The following is a 20229-nucleotide window of genomic DNA, read 5'->3' on the forward strand; positions in this document are numbered from 1 at the left end:
TATGTGTGTGTGTGTGTGTGTGTGTGTGTGTGCGTGCACAAACGTACATTTGCATGCTACTTTGGCCATTAACTGTTTCCACTGTTGAGACTTTGAGTGTAAGGTAGTTAAAGTATGAACTACACACAAACTTAAACGTTAACGTTGACTCAATGTGTGAGACGACAATGCTAATGTCAATAGATTCATTATAAAACTGCCATGTTAAAAACTGACGAGGGAAATTGTTGAAGTACTAGAGCAAATGTAAGTGAGAGGTTTCAAATCTTTTTTTTTATTTATTTTTTTATCATATCGTGGTGTTCTGAGGGATGGGGAAGGAAATCAGTTTATGTCAATGTTTTTATCTGTCTTAAAAGTGAGCCAATCATGAGAAAAGATAACATATTTTATTTAGAAGACAAGTGAGGAAATGTTCTGTATCAAAGTGTGTAAAAAAAAGCTACAAAAGCTAGTTTAGACTGCTTTTACTCTGTGTGTCTGAGGTATGATGGGAAGAATGAAAAACGACCGCTGTAAGGAAGACAATTATGATGAGTCGAAAGCAAATTAACGTTTAAGTGAATATAGCTTTGGCTTTCCCTGTGATTTTGTACATTATGAGACCCCTAGTGATTGGATTTTGGAAAATTTTTTACCCTAATGTGGATGAGATGATGTACGGATCCAAATAAACAGAGTTTGTGCTCATATTTAAAAAGTCCGACACAAATGTAGCTAGAATAAACAGAATGTGCCTCTGTCATCATTTCTTAGTTTTCTGATCGTTTGTCAGAAGTTTGGATTATTAAGTTATATTGCCAAACAAAGGAAGACACTAAATTCTCTCTCCAGCGTAGATATAAAACAATTCTGCATGTTCGGTCTGGTTTGCTTTAGAAAACGAAAACATTTCAGCGTACAGTTATACTAAAACGTGTTAAATAAATAAAAGCCTATTAAAAAGACAATAGTAAAAAGGCACACAGTCTTTAGACAAATGGTACAGAAAAGTAAACAGTTTCTCTCTTTACAAATACTTGTTCTTCAGTAGTTCGCGTTTGACCTCATCACACACCCATAGCTTTACAAAAAGTTTGTGTTGGTACAAAAAAAGAGAAATCCTCTCAGTAGTGTCTACTCCTCACCACCAGGTAAACAAACAAACAAACTGTCCACGTTGGCCCCAATCCTTCATGTTTATCAAAGTCGCCTGCCAATTGTTCAGGTCCAAAATGTCTGCAGCATTTATTTCCTGAGAGCTCCTACCAAACTGTCTCCAAACGTAAGTGCAAGGAGGGCAAGACATCCTCCTCCCACGAGGGCCTAAAAAAGCACCCCATGTGGGCTTTTTTAAAAGCATCAACTGCAGGATTGCTCCTCTCGCAAGGGAAAAAACAGCTACCGCCTATTAAGAGACGCCGAGTCCTATGTGTCGACAGGTGAGGCGTCTTCGGTAACTATCTGGATGTGTGTAGTGGATTCCATTTCTTCCCCTCTGTCTTCTTCTTCTTCTACATCTTCTTCCTCGTCACCCTGGCTCTGTTCGTCTTTTTCCGTGCCTTCTGAGTCCTCTTCCTCTAGCGTGAGCTCAAACTGGAACTTGTCAGGCCCTGAACCCCCGCCGTTGCCTTCTTTGTCGGGCTGGTAGAAGGGTGGGGAAGGGCTCTGGGGGATCATGCTCTGGTACCAGTTCCGATTATCCTCCAGCGTGTCCAGGATATCCTGGGCATCCGGATGCACCAAGTCGGCCCAGGTTTCCCACAGCGGGTGGACGATGTAGTCAATGAAACCCACCTGAAGAGAAAATATGCGTTAGATGTTGTACTTCAAATATGGTACTTCATGAGACCGTTGCATCTAAGACAGTAACTAACCTGTGATTTCTCTACTGAGGCAGTGTGTTTGTCACACATGGGGCTGATCTCCATGCCACGCTCCCTCTCTCTGTCACCCTGGTGAAAGAACTCATCCATGATGCGGTCGGTCCACTGCCGGTACAACTCTAGAGACTTGGTGGGATTGCTCAGATCGGCGCAGTGAACCATGTTCCTCAAGACCTGAAGTAACGTCACAATTTTAGACAACTGCAGTTCATCGCGTTCCTCCAATTTATCTGAATCATCTCAGCTGGAGATCATGCAATCATTGGATTTTCCAACGGGAAGGAGAACAGAAAGATTTGTACCTGTATCCTGTCTATGTAGTTGTCCAGAAGTAAAACTCCTGAGCTTGTCACTTTCTTCGTCTCTACCATGGTCTTCAGATCGGCCAGTAAGCTCATGTGCTTAGACATGTCTGTGGCAAGTACCTATTAACAGGAAACAATATGTGTTAGCATATAAATCATTGCAATGTAACTGAAAGCAGATGGCCTAAAAGGAAGGAAGGAAGGAAGGAAGTGAAGAACCTCACCATGTTGATGACCATCCTTCGAAGTGACTGCCTCTGTTTCTTAGTGAGGTTCTGGAAGATGTCGCAATTGTCCTCTTGGAGAAGTTTAAAGCCCACAGCTAAGTGGTGGTTCTCCAAAACCGACTCATCGTTATACATGAGCGCTAACTCAGAGTCTGGAAGAAATGAGCAAATACGCAATTAATTTGTGTCTCCATAAACATTATACTGATAGTAGAGTGGGAATTGAGAACACTCACTTGTATTGATGAGGAACTGGTTTGAAACTCCAGGATGGTCCACATCATGAATAGCTGCTGCAAAAATGGCTGCCAAGATCTCAAGATCTGTGAAGACAGCCTGTTAAGGACAAATTGAAAAAAATGGTGAGATATATGAAATCCTTTGAGGGAAAACTCTGAAAATTGCACCTGAAGAAAAGTGTTCTTACATCTAGAGCAGGTGTGGACAGCAGAATATGAGTTGACTGGGCCACATCAGCAGCGTGAAGGCTGTTATGATAGGCCACATCTTGGTGGTAATGATCCTCAAGGGTCATCATGTACGTCACAAAAGTATCTGCCGGGATCTTAAATGTCTTAAGCAAGTCTCGTTCCTGTTACAGAGAGAAGCAATATTATTAGATTCTTGAACCTTATGATGTTTTTGTTGCAAAATGTTGAAGGTCAAAATCAAAAGAAAGGCTGGAGGAAGAACTGACCTGGAAGATGGCGTACATAATGCAAGTGAGAGGCCGGTTGTTAGAATACTCTGAAACTGTAAAGATGTTCAGGCCCCATTTGTTCAGGTCTTCTAATTCCTGGAAAGAGAAGACACAAGGGAATGAGATCAACAGAAATTTTCAGTTGAACACACCTAAAAGCACTAAAGTATTAGTCAATCTTCTACCTACTTTTGATAGTAAATCCTCTTTGTCGGTTTTGACACCGAAGCGAGCAATGCCGAAGTTGAGGCTGGGCCCGTGGGATACTTTCTTCACACCACTGATCTGAGTCATCAGCTGCTGCTTTTTCTTCTTCTCACGGGCTTTAAGTGTAGGCGAGGGGATCTCCACGTCATTCTGCTTGTCTGTGAGGAACAGCAAAAACCAAATGATTAGAATGATTTTGGTCTCTTTCCTGGTGGTTACTAACCTTACACTGAAATTTCCATAGGCAATGTGAAAAACGAACGTTTGTTAACCACGAAACCGAGATGGTCCTCAAATCTTTCTATACAGATCATGCATAACTGTGTCAGTTGTTGGCAGATAACATTCCAGATTACTCAATCTCTTCATTGCAGTTTTCACAATGACGAAACGCATACATGCCCACACAAAAACTCATTGTTGGGAAACCGGTGGCCATGTATCGTGTTTCCCTTAGTGACATAAGCAGACGCCTTTGGCCCAGGTGCAGCGCCACAGCTAAATAGCTCACATCTGCACTCAACGCGTGTGCTTCTCAGGATTCGTTGCCCTCGAATGGTAGAACAGACACCCAATTCACTGCGACTTTGCCACTGAGCTATTCAAGCGGGGCTTGCCCCTCCTGTCCTCCTCCTCCAGTTCCACTCTCCATTTTCACTGTGACAGACCTGTCAACAAACTGCAGGGGAGCCCGTGTCTGCTTCATATGGCATCGCCAAAGGTCAACCCTCAGGAGATATCAACTGACAAAAAATGGCGGCAGAGGAAGGGCGTATCTCTGGGGCAAAAATGCCATAAACCTTCATGTTAGGGATTTCCTCATGTGGAAATGCAAATCCAAATTCTCCCAAGGAGCCACAGGCCATGAGTGGACTGAATTCTTATTTTGAGTTTCTCAATTACTGCAGATAACGTTGTTCTCTCTTGCCGTAAAGCTCTGGCATGTCGCTGAAAGACTGCGATAACACCTGGTAATAGCCGCTGGCTTGATGGGGAGTGAGAGGAGGTGAAATATGAGGGTTGGTTAATTCATTACAGTCATTATCCTCTTCACTCATATGTCTCTGTTAAACATGAACTCGTGCCGTAATCAGCACCGCAGTCATTCGGATGGGCTTATATCCTGAGTAAAGAAATGCAAGGCACCCTATTACGATGACATAACGGAAAGGGACAGGGATGAGGGAGTACTCTATCTGTTTTTCGCTCCTTCTCTTGTGGTAAAGATGCATGATCAAGAGAAAATGCCTCCTATCTGATCCCACAGAGCATTCACAGTGCTCCTTATAGCCAATTTGCTTGTTTTCTCACAAACATCCATCAGAGCTCTTTTTTCTTTTCGCCTTTTCGCCAATAACTGCTAAACTCACGCGTTATTGATGCAGACAGCGAAATCGCAGTGGCATAAAGACAGCAGGCACACGTGACAGCGCACAGCTAACATTTAATCCCAGGAAAATTGAACCACTTTTAGTCCCAAATAATCCGAACACAAAGTTGTACACCATCAGAATGGACACCAATATTTTTTGCAGATTTTGACATCAAATTTTCAAATTTACACTGCAAAAACATTTTTAAATCTATATTATCCTGCAAAAAATTTTTTTTTTACCATAATGGATTTGGATGGATAAAAATAATATAATTAAATTATAATAACTTCTAATGTATTATGTTTTATAATATTTAATACAAATTTGCTGAAAGTAAATGCAATTGTTATTTTTTGTTTTCAAAAATGTTTACAAATTTTATTAGTAAACGAGACCTAAATACTGATTAAAAAATGATTTTTTTGCAGTGAAACGGGGCCTCACACTGCGGCAAGGTACATGAGTGTTTGTGTGTTTAGATGGGGCATGCGATGGCATCTGGATGAGAACACAGGAGCTGGATGAGTCACAGGTTCTCTTGCCTGGATGTTCCGTGCTGGGGGGTTCCACCGTCAGCATTGCTTTACAGCAGGATCCCATCCCCCTCCGTCTCTCCCTCCCTCCCCTAACTCTGCTCGCTCCTTTCCACCCTCCCCTTCCTCTTTTCCAACTGCTGCATTGGGGATCTCTCTCCTCATGCAGAAACGAAAGTCTGATGCCATCTCACGGCATTCCACAAACAAAATGAACCTTTGTACTGCATGTCTTATCTTTTAGTGTACAATACTTTCACAACTAATGGATTTATTTATTTTTTTCGTTTCCATAGCTTTTCGATATACAGCATCAGTGAGTCTAAACCGCAGTTCAGCTCTGGAAATGACACAGCCCAAATTCAATCCACAATGGCGCATACTGTATATAGCCAATGTTTAGCGATACTGTGGGTGTTTTAGCGTAAGAGTGAATTTGTGTGTGATTACCTAGGAAGGTGTTGGAGATGAACTCCGACACCTGATTGCCAGATCTGCTCATCTCAGAGAGGTGCGTCAGCTCCCTGTTCAACATTCTCTTGAACTGGAAAAGATAAAATAGGGAGAATCATTAGTCAAAAACCCCAAACCACCTCCTTTATACAGACATGCATTTACATAAAATACCGCAATGTGTTATGGTGTACAAAATGTTAAATATGACCAAATAAATATTATAATAAATATAAATTATATAAAAAACGTATTTAATATCTTAACATCTAATAACTTATCTCTAAATATCCTAATATCTAATATATATAAATCTCCTTTTTAAAATATTCATGCATTTATTTTAATGCATTAATTTCTAGTGTTTTTAGATAAATCTGTAATACCTCATACCAAGCATAAAAAAATGCAAATTCATAAAGAATTAGAGAGAAGTGCAGTACAAGAGACAAGGTAGACACTGGTTGAGATTTCATTTGTAAACTGAAATTTTCAAACTGTTGCCAAGTTTAAAGTTATTTTTTCTTTAGCATTTTTTTCACATATAATGTATGAATATATGTTCCCAAAGCAACGATGTGGTTCCAAAAAGACGCAATGTTGGCAAGAAATAAATAAACAAATGCATATATAATTAAATAAGTCAAGAGCGGCAGCCATATCCTGCGCCACATCTCTGATTTTTGAGCTTCATTAGTACAAAGGGATAAATCACAAAAACAACCCATATAACTGTGCTTTTGACATCCAAATCAACATCTTAGTCAAGATACAAAAGATTCATTTGAAAAGAACAGCCCAAAATAGAGCTCGGACCTAGACATTCCAGCACAAGGATGCCACACAGCGAGACTTGCTGTAGGTTTTCCTCCTCAGTGTCTCTCTAGACCACCAACAAACACCGAACCAAAACCAACCTCCATTAGCAGACCAAAAAACAGCTTAGTAGCCACCATACACACCTTAATGTAACCCCAGGATACAGAGAGAAGGTAATTGGCCTCAGGCATTTTGGATCGTATTTAAGCTCCCGAAATCCACAACAGCGCACTCCTATACCACAAAGGAAAACAGCCAGAGAGAGGCAGACGAAAGGGATTCTTCTGGTTGGGAAAAACGAAAAATCCCCTCTTCTCTCCTCTCCTACTCTGCTTGGTATGGATTAGTTGCCAAAAAACAGACGCAAGCCATCTTCATGGCAGCTCTCAGCCGAATCGCTCTGCTGTTGACTGTCCATGGCTGCAGATACGAGCGGGGGCCGACAGAGGATGGGAACACCCGTCCTGGGCTGGAGGATGATCCAGAGAGCGACAGCCGGAGCTGGAAGCAAAGCGGAGGGTCTGGAAGTACCAATGAATTATGGAGGAGATGAAGGAACATTGGAGCAGAGGGAGGGAGGGATGAGGAAAAAAAACACTGGGATGCTCATCTGGCTGGAGGGGGGTCTTCCTCTGCTGGATTAGTGCCGCTCCGCTGCTGCAGTACGCTCCTGCTCTCTCATCATCTCGCTCGTCTTTCTCTCTCTCCTTCTGCCTCGCCCCCTCCCTCCCGCGTCTCTCCCCCGGTCTCGAGTCTGTCAGCCCCAGCAACACGCTCCACAGGCACATATGATTTGACATAGAGATGGCAGAGGAGAGGGGAGCCCCTGCTTTGTTATGCGGGGAAAGCGCAAGAAGAAAAAGACACGTAAAGAAGGACAGAGTCTAAGGACGCCCTTGGCTTTTTGGGCCCTTGGCTAATAGAGTACAACTTGTAAGAGCGAAGATGGGAGCTTTAGATGAGTCTGGGTTCTTTCAGGCTCGGTCAGCCTTCTTTATTGCATTCCCATAATACATGAGGCTTCATATGGAGCTCTGTGCTATTTTTACCATAGAGTATGGTGGGAGAGGAGACTTGGATAATTGCCTCTCTTTGTAATTTTTCGGTGACATCAACATGCCCCCCAGGACTCTCTCTCCCTCTCCGTCTACATCCGAACACCAATTACACCAACATCCCAATGCCATGGCAACAGCGTCATGTGACATGGGCTACCGCTGAGGCTTCCCTCCCTCCCTAGCCTCCAAAGATGGCTGCCCAGGAATCACGAGGACACCACTGCGTCTCAATAACATCTGCCAAATCAACCCCCAATTCATCAGAACAGGGAGGAGGCAAAGGGCCAAAATCGATGAGCCGTCCTTGATAAAGCCACCTCGGGCAGAGTCCAATGACAGGGAAAACCCTTAGTGAATATGAGGAAAAAATAAGCCAATTGTTGTATAAGAATGGTGTTTGGATGATTTTGCGGGTCAACCTATTGGTTTCCTAAATGGACAATCTTAAAAGTACCCAAAACCACTAAAACCAGCAGACCAGACCAGGCTGTCCTCATCATCTTCACCTATGGTGGATAAAATGGTGCATTTCTTAACCAAAAAAACAATAGATGTGTAATTACACAAAGGATTTACATTGAAACAATTTACACTCAGGAGCTGCTTGTACATTTCATAATTACAAAGGAACAGCGAGTAATATTCAATTAAACATGAAATCTTGAAGTAGAAAGACACAGTATCTTCTTGTAAAATGTATTTGCCTGTTTTCACTTCTTAATGCAGAGAAGTTGGTCTCAAATTTGAGGAGCTAAAAGGATTCATGCAATGATTTTGGATTCTCCGAACTGTGAAATGTGTGTGCGTGTCTGTGTTTGTGCGCCTTCATGAGAAAAAGAGAGTGGGAGGGAGAAAGGGAAAGACTGCAGTGGGGGTTCCTCAGCAATGCGTGAGACGTCTAGTCAGAGCTGTAAACAACTCTGACATATCAAAGACGCGCTGCCTTCCGCGGCTCATCCATATCAGTAAATCCATGTGAGTGTCTCTCTCTAAGCTCTGTGAGAAACATGGCTGTAGGGGGGCGGATGTGCGCTGACTTCTGCTCTGAAAAGAGTAAAGGGGGGGAATTTCCTTCTGAAAGACCTTCATTCTGTAGAAAAAGAACCCTTCAAACACTTGATTAAAGATAACCGATTCTATCAGCTAACAGTTGAATGCATTTAGAGGCAAAAACTAATTTACTTAGGAAATTATATCTGGGTAGTTGACACATAATGAACATCAAGATTTACAGTTAAAATTTATATGAATGTATATTCATCTGTCCTACAACCATTTTCCTTTTTTTGCCTTTTCGACATCCCTAATCCTACAAGGTCATAATTTTAATGCAAATAATTTAATGCACATTTCCTTCAGTATCTCAGTTAACGTTACCTCATAAAAGCTACATTGTAATTAAAAATAAGCATGTTTTTTAAAATAGTTTTATATGGAGCATACAGTAGCTTGTGACAACAACAGACACGTCAACTTCCCAAATGTATTTCATGTCAACTACCCATTGGCAGAAAATATGCATATCATAATAATTTCTATATACCTAGATGCAAGTTTTAATTTTTGCATTTCTTTAGAATAGGATAATCAGCAATTGGATGCTATTTTATTTTCTCCACTAGTGGGCGGTATAAACCCACATATATTAAGTGAGATAGATTTGTGCGGTCACCTCACACTGTTCGCCGGCGGCCTGTTCAATCAATCTGAACTGTCATCATGACCTTGTCTAATGTATCAATCAATGTGTTGATGTAGGACAGACAAGTCAATCAATCAATCGTCAAAATACATTTCACTTTTCAACTGTCCATTGTCAATCGTGATCTGTGTTCTTATTTCCACCTCTCTCTGTATTCAAACTTGTATGTAAATGTCACACTACACTCAAGTTTTATTTTTTTAATTACATCTCACAACATTAAATGTCTTGTGTACATCATCTAGCGGGAAACCCCCCATTTGATTATTGGTCAGATATTGTGGGAGTTTTGTTGCACTGAATGATGTCACTTGAGAAGCACATAATTGCAAAATTCTTAACAGCCATTGATTTATGATGATCGCTGGAAGAAGACTTTAAAAGACTGTGACGCACATTGAGATGACAAACGAGTTCTCTGGTATATTAGAACAGTAACATCAATAATGACATAACAGCTTCTGAAGAAATCAGCAACTCTTTGTGTGCCAAACCAACCATGCCTGAGGATACAAGCCCAACGTTTCACTTCCTCTAATCTAATAGACCAAGTAAAATAATAAGTAGTTACTAAATTACAGACTAAAACATTTTAAGCTGCTTTAGTCTCAATTATATCCACAATGAGGAGGCAATCTAAACCCATTAAGATTAGAAAGGAACTTCAACTGTTTAAAATTGACAAAGACTGTTTCTGTGATTATCAGAAAACAAAAATAAAAACACTCAAACTGAACATTTATACAACTATTTTAACAACAATTATTTCCATGCAAGCTTATACTGGTGATCTCAGTCTACAACCAACTAAATATGCAGGCACTTCAGAAACTAACACTAGTTTGACTTGAGACCATCAACTCAATATTACATAGCTCTGAATGGCTTATATTATAGATGTGTGACTATACAACTCATTCTTTTAAAGTTATAACTTATAATTCAATTCAATTCAAGTTTATTTTTTATAGTGCTTTTCACGATGTAAATCGTTGCAAAGCAGCTTTACAGAAAATTAAAGTTTCTACATTAAATGTAGTAATAGCTTATCAGTGGTGACCATCTCAAGTTGATGTCCATATGACAGAAATGTACGGTAAAAATCAGTTAGTAATAGTTAATGTTATGTAATCAAACAGACGGTGAACACTAACAGCAATGATTATATGTTGCGATCAAACTTATAGCAAAATTTGGTAGTTTTGTATGTTGTCTGAGGGTTGGCATCATCTGAGGTGTTGTGAGGGGTTATAACCACACTGTTTTATCCACATTGTCTTAATGTCTTAACTTTTCAACACAAGAAAGCACTGCGCAAAAAAAAAAACCTTTCCAAGAATTCACTTGTCATCTATAAAGCACACTTATCATGAGAATTCAGAAATAAAAAGTTCAAAAAGATACTTTAGACAACAGTTATGTCCTTGAAAAGTCCACCAAGTAACATCCAACAAAAATGAACAGCCCACTAACAACTTACAAAAGTTTAAAACAGAGGCTCACCTTTTTCCAGCAGTTAACTGTTCCAATCTTTCTCTGATCTTTCCTCTCAAAGCAGCAAGCTCCCATTTTAAGTGAGTTAAGTTTTCTAAGTCCTGCTTGCTGTGAGTCTGTGTTACTCTGGCTGTCTTGAGTCTTAAGTTTCGACGTTTGACAGACGCAAAAGCGTTACTGACTAATTTTGAGCTGTGAGCGCTGACTATCCTTCAGTGTGTGAGTGTGTCACTGTATACACACTCCCCCTCTCACCGTGGGACCGCCTCCTTCCGACACACACACACGCACACGCACACGCACACGCACACACACACACACATACACTGGAACTCTAACCCCATTGCAACATAGTTTATAGGGTAAATAGTGTGGTCTGCAATCAGATCAAGCATACATATGTGATCTCTTAAAAGTCATCAGAGCAAACATATACTGCCACGCACATGCAGATATAGGAAGTCCTCACTTACAAATAACAAAAATGGTAGTTTTCAAATTTAGAAAGTTTATAAGCTGCATCCAAAGGAAATGGAAACTTTTAAGTATCCTGCTTTTTAGATCGTTCTCGTGAGGACTTTATTAATTTCACGTGTCCCCTCTATTTATAAGAATAAGTTATTATAATAATTCAAATATTAATATATTACATGAATTTTATTTTTATTTCTCCATTGGAATTTCATGAGAAACATCTGAGAAAAAAACAGCCATGAAAGAGTAACAATGAAACTATAAAATGTATACAAATATGTAAAAAAATACATAAATGGTATACTATATAATAAAGAAATCTTTGCCATTTGATACAATTTGACTTAACTTTTTCAAAATAGTGTGAAAAGGAAATGTTCATGTTTTATAAACCATGTTTTCTCTCATATGGGGATTCATGGCCATGGTAGTATCTATTTAAACAACTTTGTTGATTTACTGTAACAAAAAGAGCGAGTCTGTAGTTCTGTTATCTTGACCGGAATATCCAGTTGACTGAAACAGAATATACATATTACATATTGAAAGAGAAATCCTGGAGCTGATACTGTATAGATTTTACATGCACACACAACTTAAGTATAATGCACATCAGATGACACAGGCGTTCAAAAGGGCAGCAAAAGGTCAGACGTCCTGGTATTCTCTGTACAAGTCTGATGGCTATCTTTATGTGTTATTTCCACAAACTCGTACAAAAGCTCCCAGGATATGAGCATGTCTTGAGCCAATCATGACACAGTCAGGTTTTGTAAATGTCCCATTTTCTTGCATACGTATTGTATTGTTTATTCATGACTATTATTGTTGGCCTGCATGCACTGAAAAAAAAAAAATTTTTTCATAATTTTCCAGTAAAATGATATATACACCCTTAGACTGATAATTTTACTTTGGATGCAAAAAAAAATAAAAAAAATAAAAATAAAAACAATAAATAAATGCAAATTCTCTAAAAAAATTTTTTTTAAAATCTTAATAAAAAGCATTAACATGCATATTTCCATGAAAAGTAAAATGATCATGTTTTAAGGATGTTTAGATACTTTTACTGGAAAACACGGCAAAACTCGTGATTAAGAAAATTATTAAAAGTGAGAATTCTGGGTCATCCCAAAATACGTCCCTTTCCTGCACATGTATCTGTCTGATTGAGCCTCTGAGTGTGTACGTGTGAGTTAGTGTGTATTCATAATTTTACTTTGGATGCAAAAAAAAAAATAAAAAATAAAAATAAAAACATAATAAATAAATGCAAATTCTCTAAAAAAAATTTTTTTTAAATCTTAATAAAAAGCATTAACATGCATATTTCCATGAAAAGTAAAATGATCATGTTTTAAGGATGTTTAGATACTTTTACTGGAAAACACGGCAAAACTCGTGATTAAGAAAATTATTAAAAGTGAGAATTCTGGGTCATCCCAAAATACGTCCCTTTCCTGCACATGTATCTGTCTGATTGAGCCTCTGAGTGTGTACGTGTGAGTTAGTGTGTATTCATCCCTATTGTCTGCAGTAAAAGTCCCTGTGCTGCAGTGTATGCCTGCTTGATGTCAGCAGAAGAAGAAACAAACAGGGAGTGCGGCCTTGCCCTGCCATACAGAACTCACTCCCATTGTAGTCTGGACCCGGCTAGAGCTTAGGAAGGAGACAGGAAACCTGAGTCACACACACACACACACTGTGCAGGACACACACACACACACACACACTGTGGAGCTATGCAGATGAGATGACACTGACAGCGATGTGAAAACAACACATAGTATTTAAAAGTACAAAAAAGGATGATAAACAATGCAGGTTGATATATATATATATATATATGAGTCTGCAACACTGACAGAGTTTGCTTGTCAGCAAACGTTTCACAAGGAAACAGGCTATTTGTGTTTCAAATTCAATTATATTGTATATCATATTGCTTTGATTATGCAATAAAGTGCTGTACGTGTATTCAAGTCTAGAAAAAAAGAATAAAAAAATAGATCTCCTAATAAAAAGTTAAAATTAACCTCATTGCTAATATAAATTGGCCAACAAGCTGTCAATCAAATCAATTTCAGAGCACACCGCATTTCCAAAGCAACATAAAGGGGTGTGAAAAAACGTGTTGGAAAAGAGACATGCTAAAACCTGCTCAATACGCTAGGAAGACTTGCTAACACATTTATACAGACAATGTGTGAGACTGTTATGATAGTAAAGTGATGTGGCATCTCTAAGGCAGCCTTATACTTCAAATATCTTGGAAAACGCACCACAACTAAATCATAATAAAGCTTAGAATTTCAAATCTATTTTGCATATTCAAACAGATTCCATCTGAAATGGAGGCAAACTTATCGTGTTGACTGCTACAAAACAGCAGCCTGAATTTTTAATGCAAGCTAACTGACACAAGGACCGACTCTCAATAGCCTCATTCACAAAGCGGCCGTTGAGAGAAGCATTACGAACAAAAACAGACTCTAAACTATCAGGAAAAGTTCTTGAGCACGCTGTATTGTGCAAGCATCCTCTGAGAGTTTTTACAACTTCCAGAGGAGCTCTTAAAAGTGATGTGCTGCATCTTCTCACCTTGGTGGAGGCCATGTCGCTGACGGAGCGGTACGTCTGGATGGTTTCCAGCTGATCCAGACACCAGTCCAGCTCCTCCATGGTCTCCACGGCCAGCTTCTGGTAGGACTCGTCTGGACAGAAACACACAGAAACGGGGGCACCGTGAAAATCCTGCTGCACGGCCACTCGAGCACAGCCCGCCAGACGCTCCTTCATCCTGGGCTCGCACACACACACACATACGCACACACACTCCCAGACTGTATGAGAGAGTGAGAGTGGGATCTTCTGAACGCTAGCTGTGAGAGATTTCCTCCCCTGCTTGCTCCCTCTCATTGGCCCGGTCCTTGTGGCTAGGTGATACTGCCTCTTTGGCTTCGTGCCCCTTCCTCTCACCCCCTCCTGGCTCTCTTGGTGTCGCCCTCTCTTTGCGTGCCACTCTCACTCATGTCTGAACGTTGGCTGCGCTGGGGTTTTACAGCCTCTTGGCTCTGTGTTTCCTCATTTCACTGCCCCATTTGGCATCTCACTCTCTCTCTTTCGTCCCTTCCCCTTTTTATCATTTCTGGCTCTTGTATAGGCTCTGATGTCAATAGAGAGGAGACAAAGGGGGGTACTCTGCAAAGCTCGCTGTATAAACTTGTACGTAAACACACACACACACACACACACACACACACATACTTTCTTGTTGTGAAAAACACTTTATCTTGCAAAAATTAATTAAATTAAAACTGCATGCACATTTTAAGACACAGATATTCACTGTATATTCACAGTGATTTCACTGGCAATATAAAATAAAGCTACATCTTGATGATTTAATTTATTTGTATATTTTATTTAGGAGATCATTAGGTTTCCTAAAGGCGATTTTCTGGAAGAAATTTTATTAGCATCTTTATTTCAAGCTTTAGTAAATTTGATTTATGTGAATCAGATTCATTTGCATAACTAAAAAAAATGCTCATTGTACTTTTGCCCTGCATGGCATTTTTGTATTTTGCATGTATTTAAAATCTTTCATAAAACTTGCGTTACCGTTTATAAGTCTGGGGTCAGTAGAATTTTATTTTGAAGAAATTTATATTTTTATTCAGCAAGCATTCAATTGATCAAAACTGACATAAAACTTTTACAAAACTATTACTAAACTATAACTATTCATCAAAGAAATACTAAAAAAGTTTTCAACATTGATAATAAATGTTACTTGAAATGTCACTTGCTGAAAGTTCAGCTTTGTCATCATAAGAATTAATTACATTTTAAAATATATCAAAATAGAGCTATTACATTTTATTTATATTTCACAATAATACTGTTTTACTGCATTTCTGTTCAAGTAAATGCAGATTTGGTCAACTTCTTTCTAAAACTATAAAAAAAATCTTACCGATCCCAAACTTTTGAATGCTAGTGTATTTGGGAAATATTGCTGTTTGTTGTTATACTGGTGCATATATATAAAAAAATAATAATAATGAAATGGTTTTTTGAAAAAAAAAAAGAAAAAAAAAGAAAGAAATATTCTTCTTTGTATTAATTTTTTCCATTTTTAATTAGATTTTTACAATATTTAGCTTTTTATATTAAACATTCTAAATCTATTTGGAAAAAATATATTTTAAATATAATGAGATATATTAAAAAAGCTGAAAAGGCTATACTGTTCAACCGAAAAAACAACAAAAGAAACAAAAGCAACAAAAAGCACATTTACATACATACAAATGACACACCATCACGTTTTATCATGCGCTTGAATTAATGTCAAGATGTACGTAAATGGGTCTGCATCATTCCTTGCACGCCACAGAAATGTATGCAGCATAGGCGTGAGCTGTGTGTGTGGGTCTTGTTGAAGCATAGATGTGTTTACAGAAACGGGGGAGTTTGGTGAATCGTTGCCCTGTGGCTTTGGGACACAGACGAGCCCTTGTGCGTGTCTGACTTTGCTGTGGTGGGTCTCCTAGTTGCAGAACAACACAGCAGCAGAACTTTAGCAGGGCTCTGTCGAATGACGGCACTTCTCTTTAATCTCCACACGTTCAAAGCCACACAAGCATATTTGCTCTCCAAACACCAGGAGAAAAAGCTCTTTGGTGTGGGTAATTCTTTTTTTCTCTTTTTTTAAGCGTATGGACAGGTACCTGTAGACTACAAAACCAAGGCAATGTCGAAAAGCTGGAAAGTGGATTTTCTGAACAAGATTTACATTCTCACAAAACTGGACCAAATCAGATTTATACCTAAACGAGTGCAGCTAAGCATAACCACATTTTTATATTTCTGAAGAAAATGTGAATAGCGTCTGCCCATGAAAAACTGCCATAATGCTAGGGTGCGCGTGTGGGTGCCAGAGCACTGGTATGCGGTGGCTGAGGTGTTCTGTGTGGTTTGTAGTGCGTTGGTATCCGGTTGCTAGGGTGTTCTGGGTGGTCGCTAGGTGGTTGCTTACTGACCCAAGTCAAGAGACCACCTTCAAGTCTCTAACATTCCCGTCTCTAGATAAGACTCAGGTTCCAATGTTAAATCCAGTTTTAGCTTTTGAGAATATTTACATGAAATACTTGAATTAGTTTAAACAATTTAATCTAAATCAATCTAAACTAATATTGAATTATGTTAAATAGAAAAACAAAGACGTAATACAAAAGCACATGTAAATAATACGATGGATGGATAGATAGATAGATAGACAGACAGACAGACAGACAGACAGACAGACAGACGGACGGACGGATGGATGGACGGACAGATGGATGCATAGACGGATGGACGGATAGACAGATGGACGGATGGACAGATAGACGGATAGATAGATAGATAGATAGATAGATAGATAGATAGATAGACGGATGGATGGATGGATGGATGGATGGATAGATAGATAGATAGATAGATAGATAGTAACAATTAAGGTTTAGTTAACTTAATTTGTTATTGCAAAGTATAGTTATGATGTATCGTTTAAGTGTTCTTGAAATTTTATTCACATTTCTTCCTCCTTTCATTTCTATCCATACACCGCTCTGTAAAGGTGATATGCATACACGTCTTGGGTCTGAAATCTGTCATTATGAGGCAAAGCATGTTTGACATGACCAGTGAGGTGTCTGACCACATGTGCGTAAGAAGGGTTTTTCCCTTTCTCTTCCTTCGAGACGTGCACAACACAGACAGACGCACAAGCGCCGACGGCCTTAGCAGATTCGGAAAAAGGAGGCAACGGTCCAGGAAAGATGCGGACATATGTTAGTTGCCCACATACCATGAGGTCATCCAATTACAGACAAAAGGGGCAGATTTCAGCTAATAAGCTGCCATTACACATGCATAAACAAACAAAACTAATGAATAAATGAAATAATGTGCATTAACCATGCAGTTACATTTACCAAAAATATGAATATGTATTCAGCCAGTTAAGTGATCTCAACATGACAGTCACCATGACACATCTTATGTAGATTTAAATTGCATTTCTAGGCCTAGATTTGACTGCAGTCAAATATTATTATATTATATTTATTATATTATATTACATTATATTATATTATATATGTAAATGAGCATAATTTTAAAATATTTGTAAATTAATTTCCTATGTGTATGTTTTTTTTCTTTTTTTCTTCAGTTATACAACTTTTAATGATCATTTCTCGGCACAACTATTTGTGTGTGAACTTGACTTGCATCACTTAAGGACAAGTGTAGGTGTGGTGTTATAAGAAAAAGTATCAGCGTACCGAGAGGTTTGGTTTTGCGGCCACAAACTGTGTTTGCATATGTGTCATTTGAGGTTACTGCAGATCACAAATATCAAATCATGTCTTCTGGTTATTTGAGGGTGTTAATGTCATCATGGCTGTGCGCTGTGCGTATGTGTGTGAGCTGTCGGATGTGGTGTGTGTGGTAACAGCTGTGTGTCTGTCTTCCTGATGCGCATTGAGAATTAGTTGAGAGCATGTGCTTACATGTGTCATTTTTCCTTTCTCACTCTTTCTCTCATTCCTTCATCTATGCCCCTCCTGAATTCATGCGTGTCTCAATGCTTAGTCAAGCAGTGGAAGGATAAACTATAGCATTTCCAATAAAGAGGAAGCATGACGACTGACGTCAGCTCAAATCTCAATGAACCTACTAAGAAAACACTTCCTCTGGTTCTGATTGTAAGAAGAGAGGGAGAAAGAAAAGAAAGAAAGAGTTGGGGAAATTCTGGAAAAGCTTGTTTGTAGCCAAAGGACATTGTGAAACAACTTAACAGATGGGTTTCTGATGGCTTGTTGAATTGAAGGGAAATAAACAATCTCATTAAAATTACATCAATTATATACAATTCAGATTTCTTTTTTTTTCTTCTTTTCTTCTTCTTTTTTTTAAATATATGAACAAATATATAGCTATTTGGGATTGGAGACTCTCTATCAGAAGATTGACTCTTTACCAAAAGTAAATACATTAAGTCAGTACATTAATAATTTCTAATAATTATTTACCTTTATAAAATATGTATTGGTAATTTAAAATAGGGAAATACCTGAGAAAGAAAGAGAGAGAGAGAGAGAGAGAGAGAGTTTCATTAGTATTTCATTTTGCTTTCTAAAGACTAGTCAGAAATGATCAGTAATGATGTTATGACAATAATGTAATAACGAGTAATTATGATTATTTTACTGACAACCATATTTTAACAGAAAAAAGAAAAAAAAAATACTTCTAAATAAAATGAAATGAAATAAAAAAATAATAAAATAAGCGTTCCTTTCCTGCATACTTTTTAACTAAAATTTGTCTAGTATTTTTCTGTGGAGTTTCTCCCATCTTGCTCACTGGTAAAATTCTCTGTAAAGCTGTTTTGGAACAATATTTATTGTCATATGTGCTATAAAAATAAATAGGAATTCAATCGAAATTACTTCTCTTTGGGTCTGTGCATATTTTACTTTAGAAATCTGTCAAGTCCTTGAGACCATAAAGAGTCTTATTTGCCATTGTACTGTAGGTTTTAGAGAGAAGCTAAAGAGCGCCCCCTTTGTGTCCACTGTGCACCCACACTGGCGTGGACCTCACAGTGAAATATTGCCCAACCATGCAGCAATGTGTAGGATTGTGAGGGCTGATAGTGCCAGTCATTTATGACATAAGTTCTTTAACCTCCAAGGAATCATTCAGACAACTCAATATACAGAAAATACAGTAGCTTCATTAGCTTAAGCATGGCTAAGAAGAATTGGAGGATCTTGATTTTTTTCAAAGTGAATGTGAAAGACAATTTTGTAATTGAAACCGTACACAAAGATTATACTGTGCTCATTTATGGTGCAATAACCTCTCTCAACAGATGTTACACACTTTTAGATGCAACAGTGGAGCATCACAGAACTATGCAGGACATTCCCTGAGTTCATTTTATGGTGGTTTCGTCTCAACATGGCAATTTTCTGAGAAGCATCAAACTGGTTCAAATAAAATGTTTTCCATTAGGAGGCAGAAGTCACTGTTTTGGCTCTGTGGACTTCAGCAACAGACACATTGAATAAACGAAGAGTGCTGGAAAAGACTGCAGTGAGACGACCCGACCACATGAATGGGAGTCCTCCGCAGAAGTTGAAATGGGTGCATGATGAATTGGGCATGTTAGACCACACAAAACATGAGACTTTGAAGCCATATTTTTAAAAGAGAAAATGGCAAAGGACAGCCAATGAGCAATAAGCGGGGCTGAGCGTTTTTCATTTAAAGGTTAGAATATGTTTCAAATAATTCACTTTCAGAATTTCAATGTTTAATTGTTGAAACATTCTCTTTTTTTCCAGTTTGTGATACAAACTTTCATGTGTGGGTGTGAGACAGAGACCAGGCCAAATCCACCCAAATTAAAAGGCCTGTCTTTTGAAAAACAGCCCCCTCAGTTCTTCTCTCTTCATCACAGAGCTGTCTGTCAGCCTCTCTAAAACTATTCTAGACATATTTCACACTCATTTACAAGGGTACGCTTCAGAATCAAGAACCAAAACTGGGTAAAATAACTGCCAAGACTGAAATTATAGGATACGGCATGGCACACAAAGAACCAAGCAACAGTGGTCTCCCGCCCAGTCTTGATCCAAACCCTTCTCCTCATTCTTCACCCATTTGTTCAGTTATAGTCAAAATCACCCCTTCATTGCAACACACATCTGGCATCTCCAAGCTAAAAAAAAACTCACATTTGCCCAATAAGGCAATGAAAAGCATAGCAGGACTTAAAGAGCAGGTCATATGGTATTTTAAAGTGTCCTAATATTGTGTTGGAGTCCCCTACAACAGTGCTTGTTTCTCCCGCATTAACCCTATAACTGCCGGTGCAGCAACATAAACAGCAATTTCACAACGATTATAAAGTCTGTGCGCTACACTACATTCTTTATTATTAAACAAAGTA

General features: G+C 38.7%; 1 protein-coding gene across 4 annotated transcripts in view; it reads right to left on the reverse strand.

The window, feature by feature from the left end:
* Positions 1 to 375: 375 nt before the first annotated feature.
* The window catches only part of LOC107659050 (cAMP-specific 3',5'-cyclic phosphodiesterase 4B-like), a 187946-nt gene continuing 168092 nt past the window's right edge, over positions 376 to 20229 (reverse strand). For all 4 annotated transcript variants that reach the window (XM_016447850.1, XM_016447847.1, XM_016447848.1 and 1 more), the window contains 10 exons: positions 13818 to 13930; positions 5664 to 5757; positions 3287 to 3462; positions 3095 to 3193; positions 2825 to 2989; positions 2634 to 2733; positions 2395 to 2549; positions 2168 to 2290; positions 1857 to 2039; positions 376 to 1776 (listed from right to left, as the gene is read on the reverse strand). In XM_016447850.1, the coding sequence (XP_016303336.1) occupies positions 1408 to 1776; positions 1857 to 2039; positions 2168 to 2290; positions 2395 to 2549; positions 2634 to 2733; positions 2825 to 2989; positions 3095 to 3193; positions 3287 to 3462; positions 5664 to 5757; positions 13818 to 13930 (1577 nt within the window). In that variant the 3' untranslated portion in view covers positions 376 to 1407. The remainder of the gene's footprint in view (positions 1777 to 1856; positions 2040 to 2167; positions 2291 to 2394; positions 2550 to 2633; positions 2734 to 2824; positions 2990 to 3094; positions 3194 to 3286; positions 3463 to 5663; positions 5758 to 13817; positions 13931 to 20229) is intronic.

The sequence above is a fragment of the Sinocyclocheilus anshuiensis genome, unplaced genomic scaffold (assembly GCF_001515605.1).
Source record: "Sinocyclocheilus anshuiensis isolate Anshui unplaced genomic scaffold, SAMN03320099.WGS_v1.1 scaffold311, whole genome shotgun sequence".
NCBI classification, from domain to species: domain Eukaryota; kingdom Metazoa; phylum Chordata; class Actinopteri; order Cypriniformes; family Cyprinidae; genus Sinocyclocheilus; species Sinocyclocheilus anshuiensis.